Source organism: Chionomys nivalis, chromosome 6, assembly GCF_950005125.1.
Source record: "Chionomys nivalis chromosome 6, mChiNiv1.1, whole genome shotgun sequence".
NCBI lineage: Eukaryota > Metazoa > Chordata > Mammalia > Rodentia > Cricetidae > Chionomys > Chionomys nivalis.
In genome coordinates, this window is record NC_080091.1 from 77,629,817 (window position 1) to 77,644,985 (window position 15,169).

At 45.4% G+C, this 15,169-nt stretch overlaps 1 protein-coding gene across 1 annotated transcript in view; it reads left to right on the forward strand.

Annotated features, from left to right (window-relative positions):
* Spmap2l (sperm microtubule associated protein 2 like) overlaps positions 1 to 6,547 on the forward strand; it is a 41,423-nt gene extending 34,876 nt beyond the window's left edge. Inside the window, exons 8-10 of the mRNA XM_057773067.1 lie at positions 4,149 to 4,280; positions 5,942 to 6,117; positions 6,433 to 6,547. Of these exons, the coding sequence (XP_057629050.1) occupies positions 4,149 to 4,280; positions 5,942 to 6,117; positions 6,433 to 6,547 (423 nt within the window). The remainder of the gene's footprint in view (positions 1 to 4,148; positions 4,281 to 5,941; positions 6,118 to 6,432) is intronic.
* Positions 6,548 to 15,169: the final 8,622 nt, after the last annotated feature.

The window sequence follows — 15,169 nt, forward strand, 5'->3', positions numbered from 1 at the left end:
TTGAGGTGGAAGGGCTGGTAAGGAGAGCAGTATTTAAGGGTTTAGAGTACCCTGTTTTATTGGAAATGTAGGCTTTAAGGCCCCTGCTTTATTGGAATCTGCCCATACAGCACCATTCCAATTCTCCAGGCCCTACTATTTCTTGACCATTGCCCCAACTTTAACATCAGTGATTGGACAAATTTTAAAATTCAATTTGTATTGTAACCCACCCACCCGCTGAATTAGATTTTGGTTTTCAGACTATCCAGCCCTATGGCAATAGAAGATAAAGGTTTCTCTTGGTGGAAGTCATTTCTGGTCCTTTATCTGGATTCTGTGCTGGAAATTTAATGGCCTAAGATTGTTTTGTTTTCGTTTGAGTTGTCCAGCATCCTTACCAGCAACAGCTCACTCCATTGTTCTGCCTTATTTCACTGACGTGTTCTTGGCATTGACTGTCGTTCAGCCAGAGCTTTGATTGGTTTTGCCATTACATGCCATGGGCTACCAGTTGTTGATTTTTTTTAAACTGCCACTGACAATGTACCCCTTAATGCCTGTGAGTCTAAATGCCACCAAAGCAAATTCTAAAACCAGCATTAGAACCATCATAGAGAATCTTAGAGCTCTGGTCTGATTGTTGCATCATGCCAACCCACAGACTTAATGGGGTTTACCACACTCGAGGATTTTATAAGTCAGAAATTCTGAGAAGGAGAAAGGGATGGCTCTGTTCCATGTCAAGGCTTAACTGGGAAATCTTTGCTTACCTGGGTGTCAGTTACGGTCAGCTAAAATCATCTGGAGGCTCCTTCATAGCCTAATCAGTACAGGTCGCTATAGGCTGGGTGCCTCCAACAAAAGATATATAGGTATTCTTAGAAGCTGGGAAACCCAAGATAAAGACCTCAACAGATTCTGTTCTTGTTGAAGGTGATTTCTTGATTACAGATAATGTTCCAGGTGAGAGTTATTTTTCTCTTCTCTGAACCCAAATACCTAACAAGAGGCATCTTGAGAGAAAAGGGATCCATTTTGGCTCATGGTTTGAGGTGTTACAGTCCATCATTATGGAAAAAGCACGGGGGCACATAGTTGTGGAAGCCAGAGCGTGAGGCAGCCTGGTCACTTCTTGTTGGCTAGTAGGAAGCAGAGCAGGAACTCAGGCTGGAACCAGGGCCAGATCATAATCTGTCAGCCTGTCTGGAGCTTCCTACTTCCTCCAGTGAGACCTCGGCATAAAAACTACAATCCAAGACCATGAGCTGAGTGCCAACTATTCAAACACACTTGAACCTGTGGGGAGCTATTTTATGTCCAACTCTAGCAGATGACCACATCTAATACACTTGGAATTCAGGCTTTAATATATGAAGGGTCACAAACAGTCAATCCATAATTGTACCGTTGTGAAGAGCCTAGGCTGGGGTGACCAGGCTAGACTTGGCTGTTAATGTACAGGAGTTATAAACAGTTGTAAGCTGCCATCTGAATGCTGGGAATTGAACCTGGGTCCTCTGGAAGAGTAGCTAGTTCTCGTAACTGCTGAGTCATCTCTCCAACCCATTTGAGATATTTCTATGTGGACGACCACAGATAAATTTACTATGAACAGTTGTGTGCAGGTGTTTTTGTGAATGTACGTTTTGATTTGGTTGTTTTTTTGAGACAAGGGCTTTATTCTGTAGCCCAGAATGGCCCAGCACGTACTATATAGCTGTTGCAGGCATTCTGCTTCTCTATATACAACTTAGACTCTATTGTGCTTTGCTATTCTTTGTTGCCTTACTTTATAGAGCTGACTGATTGTTGTATCCCCTTTTGATTGAAAGGCTTAATTAAAAGCAGTGGTTGGCATATTCCTTCAACTCACCTAGAGCTCTGTAGCGGACAAAGCTTTATTCATAAAAAATGCATTAAATGCTTAATTAGTTCTTCATGGTGTCGAGACATGCACTGTCCTCTGTTTAAATCCTAGCGTTGCCATTCCCCAGTTACATAAACTTACACTATTGAACCTCCAACTCTTCGGTGCTTCTTTCAGTGAAATAGGAGGGGAAACAACAACCCAGGCAAGGGAGAAATTATTGAATACACATAAAAGGCCGTCACTGGTGACACACATTGTCGTCTTCACTTAAACAGCACAACTGGAAGACAGTTTACCATTTTTTGCCTGCAATTAAGGTTTTATTGTATTACCATAGATTGATACATCCTCTTTCAAACCCTTTTTCAATTTAGTTTTAGATTTATTTTATTTCATGTGTATATGTGTACCGCTTGCATGACTGACGCCAGCGGAGGACGGAGGAGGACAACAGATATCCTGGAACTGGAGTTACGAGTGGCTGTGAGCTGCATGTGGGTGCTGAGACTGGAGCCCTAGTGCAAAGAGCCCAAGTGCAAGAGCACACGATTTGAGCAAATATTCATTGACAGATACTGATAAATGACTTCCCAATCCGGTGGTAGCAATACCAGGATCCTTTAGTTTCCTAGTCCCTGTGATCTCTGACTTAAGAATTCAAACAAGACACGTGGATTTAGTGTGGGAAACAGGTTGAGTTTCTTACACTACACTCTTGGAGCTGGAGAGATGGCCCAGTAGTTGTTCTGGCAGAGGATCCTGGTTCTTATTCGATTCTTATTGACCACGTGGCAACTCACAATCATCTGTAACTCCGACTCCAGAGGATCTGACACCCTTTTCTGGCTTCCTGTGGTACCAGGCACACAAGAGGTACACAGATATACATGCAGGTAAAATACTCACAAGCATAAATTCGTAATTCTAAAAAGTTATCTTAAAAAAAAAAACCCACATTTTCAAGGGTAAGAGTAGACAATGGCCAAAGAGAACGTTGCCTCATCCACATTTTACACAGGTTTTATACAGTTTTCTAGTCTTCAGAACAAGCAGCTTTTTTCTGAGAGGCATTGACCTGTTTAAGTGACAGGGAAGCCTGTGTCACTTGACTCTCCCAAGAGGCAGTAATATTCTGTCTTCACTCATCAGCAGAGAGACCCTTGCTGGGTGGTTCTCCCGTGAGGCTTATGGCTCCCGGATTCAGGTTTAGAGAGTTGTTAACAGCCTTTTGGACAGTTCAGGACACATGTCTCTTTAGGGACAGAAATATGGCTCGGGCCCGATTCCTCCAACCCCTAAATGAAATACCACCCTTTTAGTCCTTTGGGTTTTTTTTTCCATTAACTATAAACTGATTGACCCATTAACTCAGGCTTCTTATTAACTCTTATAACTTGTATTAGCCCATTATTCTAGCATATGTTAGCCACATGGCTCGGTACCTTTTTCAGCAAGACAGTCACATCTTGCTTCTTCTGTGTCTGTGCTGGGACTGCCTAATCCTTTGTTTTACAGTCTATTGACTCTGAGTGAGGGGTCCTGCCCCAAAGTCCTCCAAGCCTGCTAATATCTAACTAGCTACCTGGCAGAGGTGCGTGTTTCTGCTTTCTTCTGGCTTTCACTGCTTTTCTTACGTGTTCCGATTAGAAGAGAGCCGCTTGGGTAAATGTCCTTTACTATGGCTATTTGTGATGCAAGAGCTCCATTTCCGAAAGGGTTAAAAGTTTTCTCTTTTGGATGTTCTTTTATGACCTTCTCTTGGCTGACTTTGTATTTTGTTTTAAATTTTTTCATCACATTTATTTATTTACTCTGTGTGTGTGTGTGTGTGTGTGTGCCTGTGCACATTCAACCATGCCGTGGTACATGTGTGTAGTAGGTCAGAGGACAACCCCATGGAGCCTGTTCTCTCCTCCTACCTTGATGTGAGTTCTGGGTACCGAACACATGCTGTCAGGCTTGCACGGCAAACACTTTACCTGCTGAGCCACCTCACTAGACTTGGGCTGACTCTCTTTGCCCACAGCTCAGCATCGCTGTTTATTTCTGAGTTCATACGTAGTGTCGTTGACTGTCTCTCCCACGTCTGTCATGTAAAGCTTGAATCTGTGGAAAGCTAGCTTGGAACACGTACACTCCAGTTTAAGTGAGATAGAAACCGATCCTGTCAGGGATGACCGCGATTCCCGTTCTGTCTGTTGAGCTGCTGAGAAGCCTGGTGGCTCTGAGCTCAGACCCCATTTTATAACACTGAACAGGACAGAAACTTATACACTGCTTCCTTTTTCTCTCCCAGACTGAAACCAAGATTTCCTTATCTACCCTGAGTGCTATTGCAAGTCCGAGGATTGTGGACCTCGCCCACCCGAGGATCAAGATAGAAGGCCTATGTTACGAGAGAGAAAAGAGTGAATTGCCCATCCGTCCAGTAAGCCACCCCGCCTCACTCATCGGCTGTCTTTCCAATTGCCCCTAAGATGTTATTTTGCCTCAACAAGGCACAGGAATCATCAGAACAGACCATCTTGAAAGCGTTCTGTAGTGGGAAGAGAGGCTGATGGATATGATACGGGGAAAAGACGGGAGAGTGGAGGATAAAGGAACATGGACTTTGAAGTTAGCGGGCTGGGTGTGAGTCTGCTCTTTCCCATGAACTCCCCACATGAGGACTGGCTGCTAGGCACCATCCTTATTTCACCAGTAAAAAAAAACAGTGAAGAAACCATTGGAAGACGTGCCTTTCAGAGTAAGACAAGAAGAGACTAGTTAGGCGCCATATACTCATTTGATACCTAATTAGGTAGGTACTAGAGCATGGATTAGTTTCTGGCAAACAATCTTCCCTAGGTAGATTGGAAATATCGTAATGGAAAAAGCAGATGATAGGCAGGCAAATGAGTTTATACTGTAGATACATACTATGAGGATGATTAAATGAGCACATAAACGTGTTCTCTCAGTGCTCAGGAGCCGGAGGCAGGAAGATCTCAGAGTTGAGGCAGAGTTGAGTTGAATCGCATGAGCTAGGCACCAGGGCTTGTAAGGCTGTCTTAGACAGACAGACGGTAGGATTAAATAAACACCATAGAGAAGGTACATTAGGAAGGGTGGGCTGCAGGTCAGGAAGCCCTCCTTGAGGGTCTGATCTAGAGACAAGTGAGGAAAATGTATCTCAGCCAAGAACGAGGAAAGATGTAGTCTCAAGTAGAACCAGGAAGTAGTAGTAACTAGTAGTCTCTAGTAGAACTAGTAAGAGGTCCTGAGGCAGAAAGAGCCAGAATGGAGGCTGCTGAGAGTCAGTGTCCCTGATGAGGAGGGGGAAGATGAGGTTAGAGAAGAGGGGTGGCAGTCAGAGTTTATGGGACCTCTGTAGATACAGGAAGGAGCCTACTCTACCGTCAGCAAAATGAGGGTACCCGCCTGAGGGCTTAGCACCTGAGGGTGGTGTGTCCCTTAGCATTAGGAGGTCCTTGCCTGGTGGAGTATTGTGATGAGTACCGCCTGTCTACCACATGATGGTTCACAGTCAGGCAATGGTCTGGAGATTGAAACGCGCGCACACACACACACATACACACACACACACACACACACACACACACACGTACATAGACAGGGACACGGGTCATCCTTGAAACAAGAATGTCCCTCTTACTGTGTTCCAGGGCAGCTTATATATGGCTCTCCTTGACTAATGGCCATGCCCTAGCTCTTGGGATTTTTCAGCTGCAAGAGACCACTCCCCTACCATCAGGAACTCATGAGGGTCTCGTGCTCAGAGCAGCTGCAAGCACAGGAAAACAAGTTGTTTACTCTGGCAGGCAAGGGGGTCACAGAAAATTCAGGGTCTGAGGGTCTGCAGTCCCCAACAGTGATGGTGAAGTGGAGATGGTAATGGAGGTGAGTCTCTGAGCCGTCCACTCTCCAGTAGCCATCATGGGAAGGCTGTATGGCTCAAGCCACAAGGGGAGGCAAGGAGATCAGCAGGGAGTCCCTACAGTCACAGCATTGTAGGAGAGGAATGAGAGGGAGACAAGGGAGGCCTGGGGAATTCTGGGATGGAGATTTGGATCTCTATTTTTGTTACAGGTAGCCCCTGCTGCCCTGCTTGCCAAAGCTACTGACCGAACCATAAAGCTAGCAAAGTCTAAACCTGTTCATGAAGATTATCTCCCTGTCCGGGATGCCCGATGGCCTGTTTCTTACGCTGCTGCTCATTCTCAAGTGTCTAACAGAATCCAGGAGCTAGCTAACCCACCCACAAGGTATGGCAATTTAAGGCTAACATGGAACAGGAAGGGTTAGGGGTCTGGAGAAAAGGGTGGGGGAGGTTGATCTAAAGTTAAAAAACAAGCAAAAAGGCAAAAATTTTTAGGGGGTGGAAGAGCAAAACTTTTGGACTGTGATAGCATGCAGACCCTAGATCATGCTAATGACGTCTCTGTATAATGGAGACGACAAAATCCCAACCAAACAATAATACCCTAGTACTTAATGTGGGAGTGAGGTGTGCTTGGGAAATACCAGTTCTTTTCTCTCTTCTTCTTAGTTCACATTGGTTTCTTTTCCTACTATTCCAGGGCTTCAGTGCACGTTGTATACTACGACCCAGACGTCTTTAAAGTCAAGCCTTCTGCTTTGAGAGCACAGTGTTCTCCCAGGGTCAAGGAGCTGGCTGAACCCATTGTGCGCTAATGGCAACAATCTACCCGAGGTCAACACGAGTTATGGAGTTCCGTATCCGGCACGCGGAGCAGATGACTTGATTCCCTGCCTCGGTGTTTACATCTTACCAAATCCTCCCAAATAAGAGAGTTCCAGGGAACACCACCGTGAATGTCAGATAGGCGCTGTCTGTGATCTTTCTTGTCTTTACTGGATTAGGGGACTCTGCCCTGCAATAAAGGGGAAACCAATGCCTGCTTCGAAATCCCTCCCACTCACGCAGGCATCGTGGCAGCTCCCGCGCTGTGCTGCGCAGAGGGCTTGCTTTCTCACTTTTGTATGTTTTGCTCATCCTCCACCCCTGGTTTCCCCATTCTGTCTCCAGCCCCTCTACAAAGTCCTGGGAATTGAGGTTAGTCTCAGTGTTGCCTTGTCTATCTTCCTTCATCATCTGCAAAAACACCGACCCGAAGGGCTTCTTTGGATGAGACAAAATGGTTTTTGTAGTCTCTATTAGGGAGCTGTTGCTTGCCTTAACATCTTCACTGGTCTCCACTGCCTTGTTCCAGGCTCGCTGTGAAGGATAGAAAAAAGATACCCACATGGTGAAGGTGTGCACCTATAATCCCAGCTACTGGGGAAGGCAGGGGAGGGAAGGTCGCCTGAGCTCAAGAGCTCAAGAGCAGAATCGCATCTCAAAAAGATAAACAGGTTTTGTTTGTTTGGGTTGGGTTGGGTTTTTTGTTTTGTTTTGTTGCTGTTTTGTGGGGAGTGGGGTTTGGTTTTTCTAGACAGGGTTTCTCTGTGTAGCTTTGGAGCCTATCCTGGAACTTGCTCTGTAGACCAGACTGGGCTCGAACTCAGAGATCTGCCTGCCTGGGTTTGTAGCTCTCCTGGGCCATTTACTGGGCATTGAAACTTAAATCAATTCCTTCATTCCCTATCTCTGTTTCTTTACATATAAATAAGGTTCTTCCCACAATGTTGAAAAGATTAAATGGAAAAAAATACATATAATAAAGTGTGAATTTGAACTGAAATTTGTTTTTTAAATTTCACTGTGTTTTCTGGGACAGAGAAATGGCATAATTAATATCAAAAACATGGCTTGATTTTTTTTTTCCCCGTCAAGTGAATGTTGAGTGCTCTTCTAGGTGCTGGTCAAGGGGCAGGAGGTACAGCACAGTGAGCCAATGAGATGCCAGTTCTGTTCTCATGGCCTGTTCATCTGTGCAGCATCCCCTTATAAAGAAGTGTAAAATGGGCATAGAACAGTGCCATGAGGCAGTGCCATGAAGTAACAGAACAGAGAGCTTCAGTCCCCTAGGAAAGCCAGGGAGCTTTTCTTTAAAGGAGAGACAGTTGAGCCGGAACCTGACTAACATCAGAGAGGACAGCAAGGCATTCCAGAGAGCGGGAATCTGTGTTTCAGGGATGTACTTGAGTTTCGGGTCATCTTTCAGCCAGTTTTCCCCCCATTGGAGAACATCTGCTGCTTCCTTTCGAGGAGCTAGCGTCTTCTCATTCGTTTTACACGGGGTGATGGGCACATGGCTTAGGGTTGGGACAGTGGTTGTCTAACATGTGCCAGGCCCCCGGTACAACCCCCGGGACCTACACTGGAAACAGGTAAGTGAGGGAGCTGGAAAGACTGCTCAGTGGTGAAGAGCATTCACTATGCTTGCAGAGGAGCCGGATCCAGTTCCCAGCACTCACGCGGCACCACACCATTGCCTGTCACTCCAGCTCTAGGCTATCCGAGATCCTCTTCTGGCCTCCTTGCACAATGCATGTGATGATACATTTACTTACAAACTAGCAAAGCATCCATACATACATATGAAATAAAGTAAAATTTTCAAAAGAAAAAACATAGACAAGTAACAAAGTTTTATGGGGTTGGGTGTAGTGGTACACGCCTTTAATCCCAGCACTTGGGAGGTAGGGGCAGAAGGATCTCTTTGAGTTTGAGGTCAACCCCTGGTCTAAATATCAAGCTTCAGTTTATCAGGATTATATAAGAGACTTTTTCAAAAAAATAAAAATAATAAAACCAATTATGGTGACTTTTCTTCAAAGTGGCTTAGTGAAAGGAAGGCCACACGCCCAGGCCGTCCAGGCCTAGTGCCGTTGTCTGAAACTTTGGGTCTTGAGGAGCACGATGCCAGGATGGAAGTGACATCCGCTCTAGGGGTTCGAAGGCTGGGACTCCTCTCAGTTCCTTGCCCTCAGCTCTCCTCTTGATTCAGGAACTGCCTACAGCCTTCTAGGAGATCCTCTGCAGCAGACGGGAGAGAGGGAGAGCGGATCGTAGGCTGAAAGAATGTCAGTGTGTCTCCAACAGAAGGGGCTGCAAGATGCTAGAGGAAGCTGCAGGAAGGGACTCTGGAGGTCAAGTTGAGCATTTTAGTCTCCATCCTAAAGGCAATGGAAAGCTACTGAGTTAAGTAAATTAGGGAGATGAGGGGACAGAATATCTTTGGTTCTTATAAATCATGACTGGGCTCTGGGCAGAGAGAGCAGGATGCTTTCTCTCACTGCCTTAGCTTCATCTCAGCCAGTGTGTTAGTGTACTAACTGCCTAGGTCCTTGGGGCAGATGTTCCCAGTCTCTTGTGGACATTTGAAAATGAGGAGAGTGCCAAACCATTTATGCTTTTTCTATGGGTGAATAGAAATGAGAACATTTCATTTTTTTTTTAATTTTTTTAAATGTGTAGCCCAGGCTGGCCTCGAACTCGTGATCCGCCTGCCTCTACCTCCTTCAGCAAATCTTACCAGCATGCACCACCACAACCAGCCATTTAATTTATTTTTATTATTATTATTTTGGCTATTTTTTTTTCTTTCAGACGGTCTATGTAGCCCTGGCAGTCCTGGAACAAGCTATGTAGATAAAGCTGGCCTCAAACTCATAGAGATCTACCTGCCTCTCCCTCTTGAATGTTGAGATTAAAGACATGCACCGCCAGGCCATAAGAAAGTTTAGTTTACACCAGGCAGTGGTAGGTAGAAGCTGGCAGATCTCTGAGTTCAAGGCCAACCTGGTCTACAGAGCTAGTTCCAGGATAGCCAGGGCTACACAGAGAAACCCTGTCTCAAAGAAAATAAAATAAAAATATAAAAACAAAAAAAGAAAGAAAAGTTTAATTTATAAAGTAGCCATTATAAGTGACAACAATAGCTAATATTACCACAGAACATCATAACACAATGTTATTAGTGTGATCCCTCCCTCTCTATAGCTCTCAGAATATCTTCATACATAGTCTCCCTTCTTGTGATGATGTGAGTTGGTCCAGTGCCTCCATGATGAGATGAAGCTGCAAGAATGCAGGCGTGTGGTACAGCACAGGGCTGTTATTGGTCTTCTGATATGTCAGGAAGGCAGCAACTACTCTAGATTATCCTGTATGCATTTTTTCTATTTAGCTAGAATCAGTTACCTTTTTGCTTAAAGGAAGCCTGTTACATATTCTCTTCAGCACATTTAAATTTCCTATGTCACTTTTCTTATACTCGGTGGAGATGACTGAGCAAAATAAGGATTTCCTAAAGACAAATACTCTGATGCCTTAAGGACAATCTGTAACGGAGATGGGTATTAGGTGGCTAACAGATGCGTAACACATATGATGTGGATACACCAGATAAAAAAGTAAACCGTGTCCCTGGTTGGAGGAGCAGGGGTGGGAGTGGGGAGACTGGTGGGTGAAATTATGAGAGGTTATTTCAATACTCAGAATAGCAGATAGTAAGAAACATGCAAATTCTTTACCACTGGGATTTGCAAAATAACTTTGCAAAATAAAATCATAGATTATGAAGCTAGAATAAGCTAACAGAAGAAAAGACTGCACACAGTCTTGGCTCACAAAAGTGGAATGGGGAAAGTGGAATGGTTTTGCCAGCTGTTTTCTGCTCTCCACGGGCTTGGGGGACACAGGTTTTACTTTGGTAGAAAGAGCAGGTAACACTTCTCCATTAGCCCCCATCAGTTTTCTTATGCCCACCCAGGGTTGGCCAGTAACCTGCGTGACTGGAGTAAGACGTGTGTTGGTCACGACAGGCTCAGCTCTCCCACTTTGGTAGACTCTTATTTCCTGCTGCAGAAGGCTTTGAGTTCTGTCTTTTGGTTTGTTTGCGAGACAGGGTTTCTCTGTGTGGTTTTGGAGCCTGTCCTGGAACTCGCTTTGTAGACCAGGCTGGCCTCAACTCACAGAGATCCACCTATCTCTGCCTTCCGAGTGATGGGATTAAAGGTGTGCGCCACCATGCCCAGCAGGCTGTGAATTCTAAAGGGCTTGTCTGAGGAGGTCCTGGCCACTGGCCTGCTTTGGCAACAACTATACCATGGGCCGTGAGGAAAGGGTGCCTGGAGACATTCATTCTTTCAGACTTGATGTGTATTTTCCTTTTCCATCTGGGAGGTGTTCCCAGGTGAAAGAATGCTCCCACCCAGCGTAGCATGCGTCTGCCTGCCTTTCTGGTTCCTATGGCTAAGGTGTGGCCTGCTAGGACTTCTCAGATGGTGAGCATCCTGGGAGGGATTGCAAGAGAGCGTCGGCATCTAGCCAGGGATAGGGGAAGGTGGCTGTAGGGAGTGGAGATCGGGAAGCAGAAACCTTCAGGGTAAGTGGGCAGTGAGCCACACCCAGGTGCCAGGAACACAGTGGCCACAGGTAGGCAGCTTTATGGAATGAACCGTAATGCCTAAGCTTGCATACATTCCTTGAGACTTGAAGAGTCTGAAAGCGCCCCCTCCCTTCCTGGCTTCATCAGACTTAAAACATGACCAGTGTCAGGGGTCTGCTGTAAATTCAGGCTTCTCTGGGGATGGTTACCACATAGCTGGCTATTTATAGAGAAAAAAACTGTATCATGTGACTTCAAATGTCCCGAGCATTTGAAGCAGTGTAGTTACATGAGTAGAACAGCACATTATGACTCCATGTCTAATCCCTCTGGGCCTCCATTTTATCACCAATAAAATGGAAACAAAAATACTGTTATTAAATTCTGGCTCCCAAAGACCACCATGTAGCTTTGGAACAAAGCAACTTGGAGCTAATAGTTTGCTGAGGTACAATGCATCAAGACAGCGTTAAAGAGTGTAAAGGTTTTTCCTCTTGGAGTAGTTTAGAGCAAGAGTGAGCCCAAATCTGAATTCGCCACACCTTTCACTGTGTCTTTTGTCCGTTCTGTTGTCTGTTTTCTGTGGTCTGTCCATCATCTGTTTGTTGTGTGTGTCTGGTGTCTGTGGCTGGGGATCTATGCCAGGACCACGCCAGCTCTTACAAAGGACAATGCCTCCTACGACAGGACCGGCTTACAGGTGCAAACGTTTAGTCCATTACTGTCATGGCAGGAAGCATGGCAGCATGCAGACAGACATGGTCCTGAAGAAGTGGCTGAGAGTCCTACATCTGAACAGGCAAGAAGCAGGAAGAGAGAGTGACACTAGACCTGGCTGGAGCTTTTGAAACTTTGAAGACCGCCACCTGTGACCTGCTTCCTCTAACAAGGCCACTCCTACTCCAACAAGGTCATACCTCCAATGCCACTCCCTGTGAGATTATGGGAGCCATTCTCATTCAAAACACAACAGATATTTGCTAAGTTTTATTTGTTTATTTATCTATTTTTTATTTTGGAGACTGAGTCTCTCTCTAGGTAGCCGTGGTTGGCCTGGAACTCACTGTGTAGACCAGGCTGACCTTGAACTTAGAGATCTCCCTTCCTCCGCCTCCTGAATATTGGGATTAAAGGCCAGGGCCACTACTCTCAGAAGGGGATATGTTTTCTGCAGAACTCTTACCACAGTTTTACAAGGAAAGACTGACCCCCCCCCAACCCAGTATAGCACAAACTATTAAAAAGGCTGAAAACCAGTAGGAAAACAGAGTGATTTTTCAACATATTTTTAATGATTTATTTGGGAATTTCACATAATGCACCCTGATCACCCTCACTTCTCAGTCCTCCCACATCTGCCCCCCAACGCTTGTGACCTCCACAAAAATGGAAAAAAAAAACCCAGAGATCCAATTTGTGCTGCTCATATACACACCAGAGCATGGTCAAACTCCCAGTGGTCAGCCCTTAAAAAAACGAAACAAAACGAATCCTTCCCCACCTGCACCCCTGCCAGTGGCCATCAGCTGTGGAGAGCTACACCTCGGCATCTTTATCATATTCTTTAAGAGTTCCTGATCCAGCAGTTTTAAATGGTCTCAAAGCATATTATCAATGTTGCAATGTTGGACAAAAGTACACGTTTCTGAAGGCAAGACGCTTTCAGAAAAAGCTATCCCTAAGTACAGCAGCTTAGCTTTCATAGCATCTACCAAAGGGACGGCTGTGTGTGAGATTTATGAGATTTAAGGGATCTGGCCTAAGGTATATCTTATGAGGTGTGGCCTTGCTGGAGGTAGGCTTTGAGGTTTCAAAAGCGCCTAACGGGCCCAGTCTCTCTCTCTCTCTCTCTCTCTCTCTCTCTCTCTCTCTCTCTCTCTCTCTCTCTCTCTCTCTGTCCGTGGATTAGTACACAGTTCCAGCTATTTCTCCAGGACCATGGTGCCTGTATACCACATGCTCCCTGTCGTGATGATAATAGATTAAACGTCTGAAGCTGTAAGCAAATCCACAACGAAATGCTTTCCTTTATAAGAGTTGATGTGGTCAGCCGGGCGGTGGTGGCGCACGCCTTTAATCCCAGCACTCGGGAGGCAGAGGCAGGCGGATCTCTGGGAGTTTGAGGCCAGCCTGGTCTACAAGAGCTAGTTCCGGGACAGGCACCAAAAGCTACGGAGAAACCTTGTCTCGAAACTCCCCCCCCAAAGAGTTGATGTGGTCCTGGCAGACCACTACAGAAATACAACTGGGCAGAAAGTCATCTGTGACACTGGGAGAGGCGTGAACACGGGAGAACTCAAAGCCCAATCCACAGTGCTGCACTTCCTCCACCAAGGCCACGCCCACTTCAACAAGGCCACACCTCCTAATAGTGCAGCTCCTTTTGGGATTATGGGGGCTAATTGCAGTCAAGCTATCCCTTTCTTCAAGTCACGCACTATCAAAAAAGTTCAGTTGGTTAGGGAGATAATACGCTACCTCAGTTTCCCCATGCTTCCTGTGATGAGTAGGGTCTTCTGAAGTCTCTGACACCAGCAGTCTCTAGGTTAGGCGTGGATCTCAATCCCTGCTGCACCCAGGAGCCGGCAGGAGACCTCCCGAATAATACTGAAGCGGTATACAGTCTTGCTATCTTCCAGCAACACTAAACCAAAGACACAGTCCCTTTACATTCCAGAAATAGTTCCCTTATTCTCTGTTTCCTATGGGAAAATCAGAATTTAACCATGAGAAGTTGCTGATTTAACAGAACATGCCTCTTTGAGAAGGTGGACCAAATCCAGACATTTAGTTCACAAGTGAAAAAAAAAAGTTGTATTCTGGTGTTGGTTGCTTCTGTTGAAGAGCTGGATTATTTCATACTGTCGGGATTCCTCCTTACACATCATGGGGGCAGTGCGGGTGTGGACTCTGGGGAACCTGGGAATAGGGCTCTGACAATGATGATTGGGAGTCATCAAAGGTCATTATAAGCACAGCCGTGGCTGGGCGGTGGTAGTGCACGCCTTTAATTCCAGCACTTGGGAGGCAGAGGTGGGCAGATCTCTGTGAGTTCGAGGCCAGCCTGGTCTACAAGAGCTAGTTCCAGGACAGGCACCAAAGCTACAGAGAATCTGTACAAAGCTACAACTCTGGAATCCCACAATCTCTGGAATCCCATGATCTCTGAGGTGGCGCAATGAGTAAAAGCAAATTGGATGTTTCCAGGGCTGGAGGGATGAGGGGAGGCAGGGTGAAGAGGGAGGAGTGGTGAGGAGGGGGAGCACAGAGGACTAGGACCATACCACTCTGCATGATTCTGATGGGCACCTGACATTGCGTATTCATGCAAGCTCAAAGACTGTGCAGCACCACTGTGAATTCAGCATCGACTGTGAACTTTAGTTAAGAATGACCTCTTCATTTCGGTCATTGATTACTTATCAAATGTATCCTGCTAATGTAAGATGTAAGCTTTGTTCATTTTCTATCTGTAAACTTAAAACTCTAGAAAAAAATTGAATCTAGGTTTTTTGTTTGTTTGCATTTTTAAGTAAATGGGTGGCGGAGAACACTGGCTGTATATTACTTTCCTGGGGAAATCCTGACTCACCCGATCGGGCTGAAACATGCTGATTTGCAAGGCGTGAAGATTTCGGACCAAAAGAGAAAAAGACCTTGCATCCATTGCCAACATAAGCGTTCTCCTTCAAGTGGCTCCCATGACTATTAGTCACAGACTCAGATGAATCAATTTTATCTTTTAGGAAAAGTTCCAAATCTCCCTCAACTTGTTTGTGAAGTAAACACTGTGTCTTAGCAATTCTCACCTTAGGATTATTCCCACCAACAAACATATAAGTAGGTGCTTAATGAGCAGCTTTAAGTCATGGCAATTCTAAGGCACCTCATATGTTTTTTAAAAGCCATGGCAAGGTTAGCGTCAAGAAGTGTGCGTCTTTTTGATCTGAAGTAGCACATTGCTTTGCTGGAGTATATAGCTTTTACTTAAGCAGAGAAACGAATAAGTCTTCAAGTT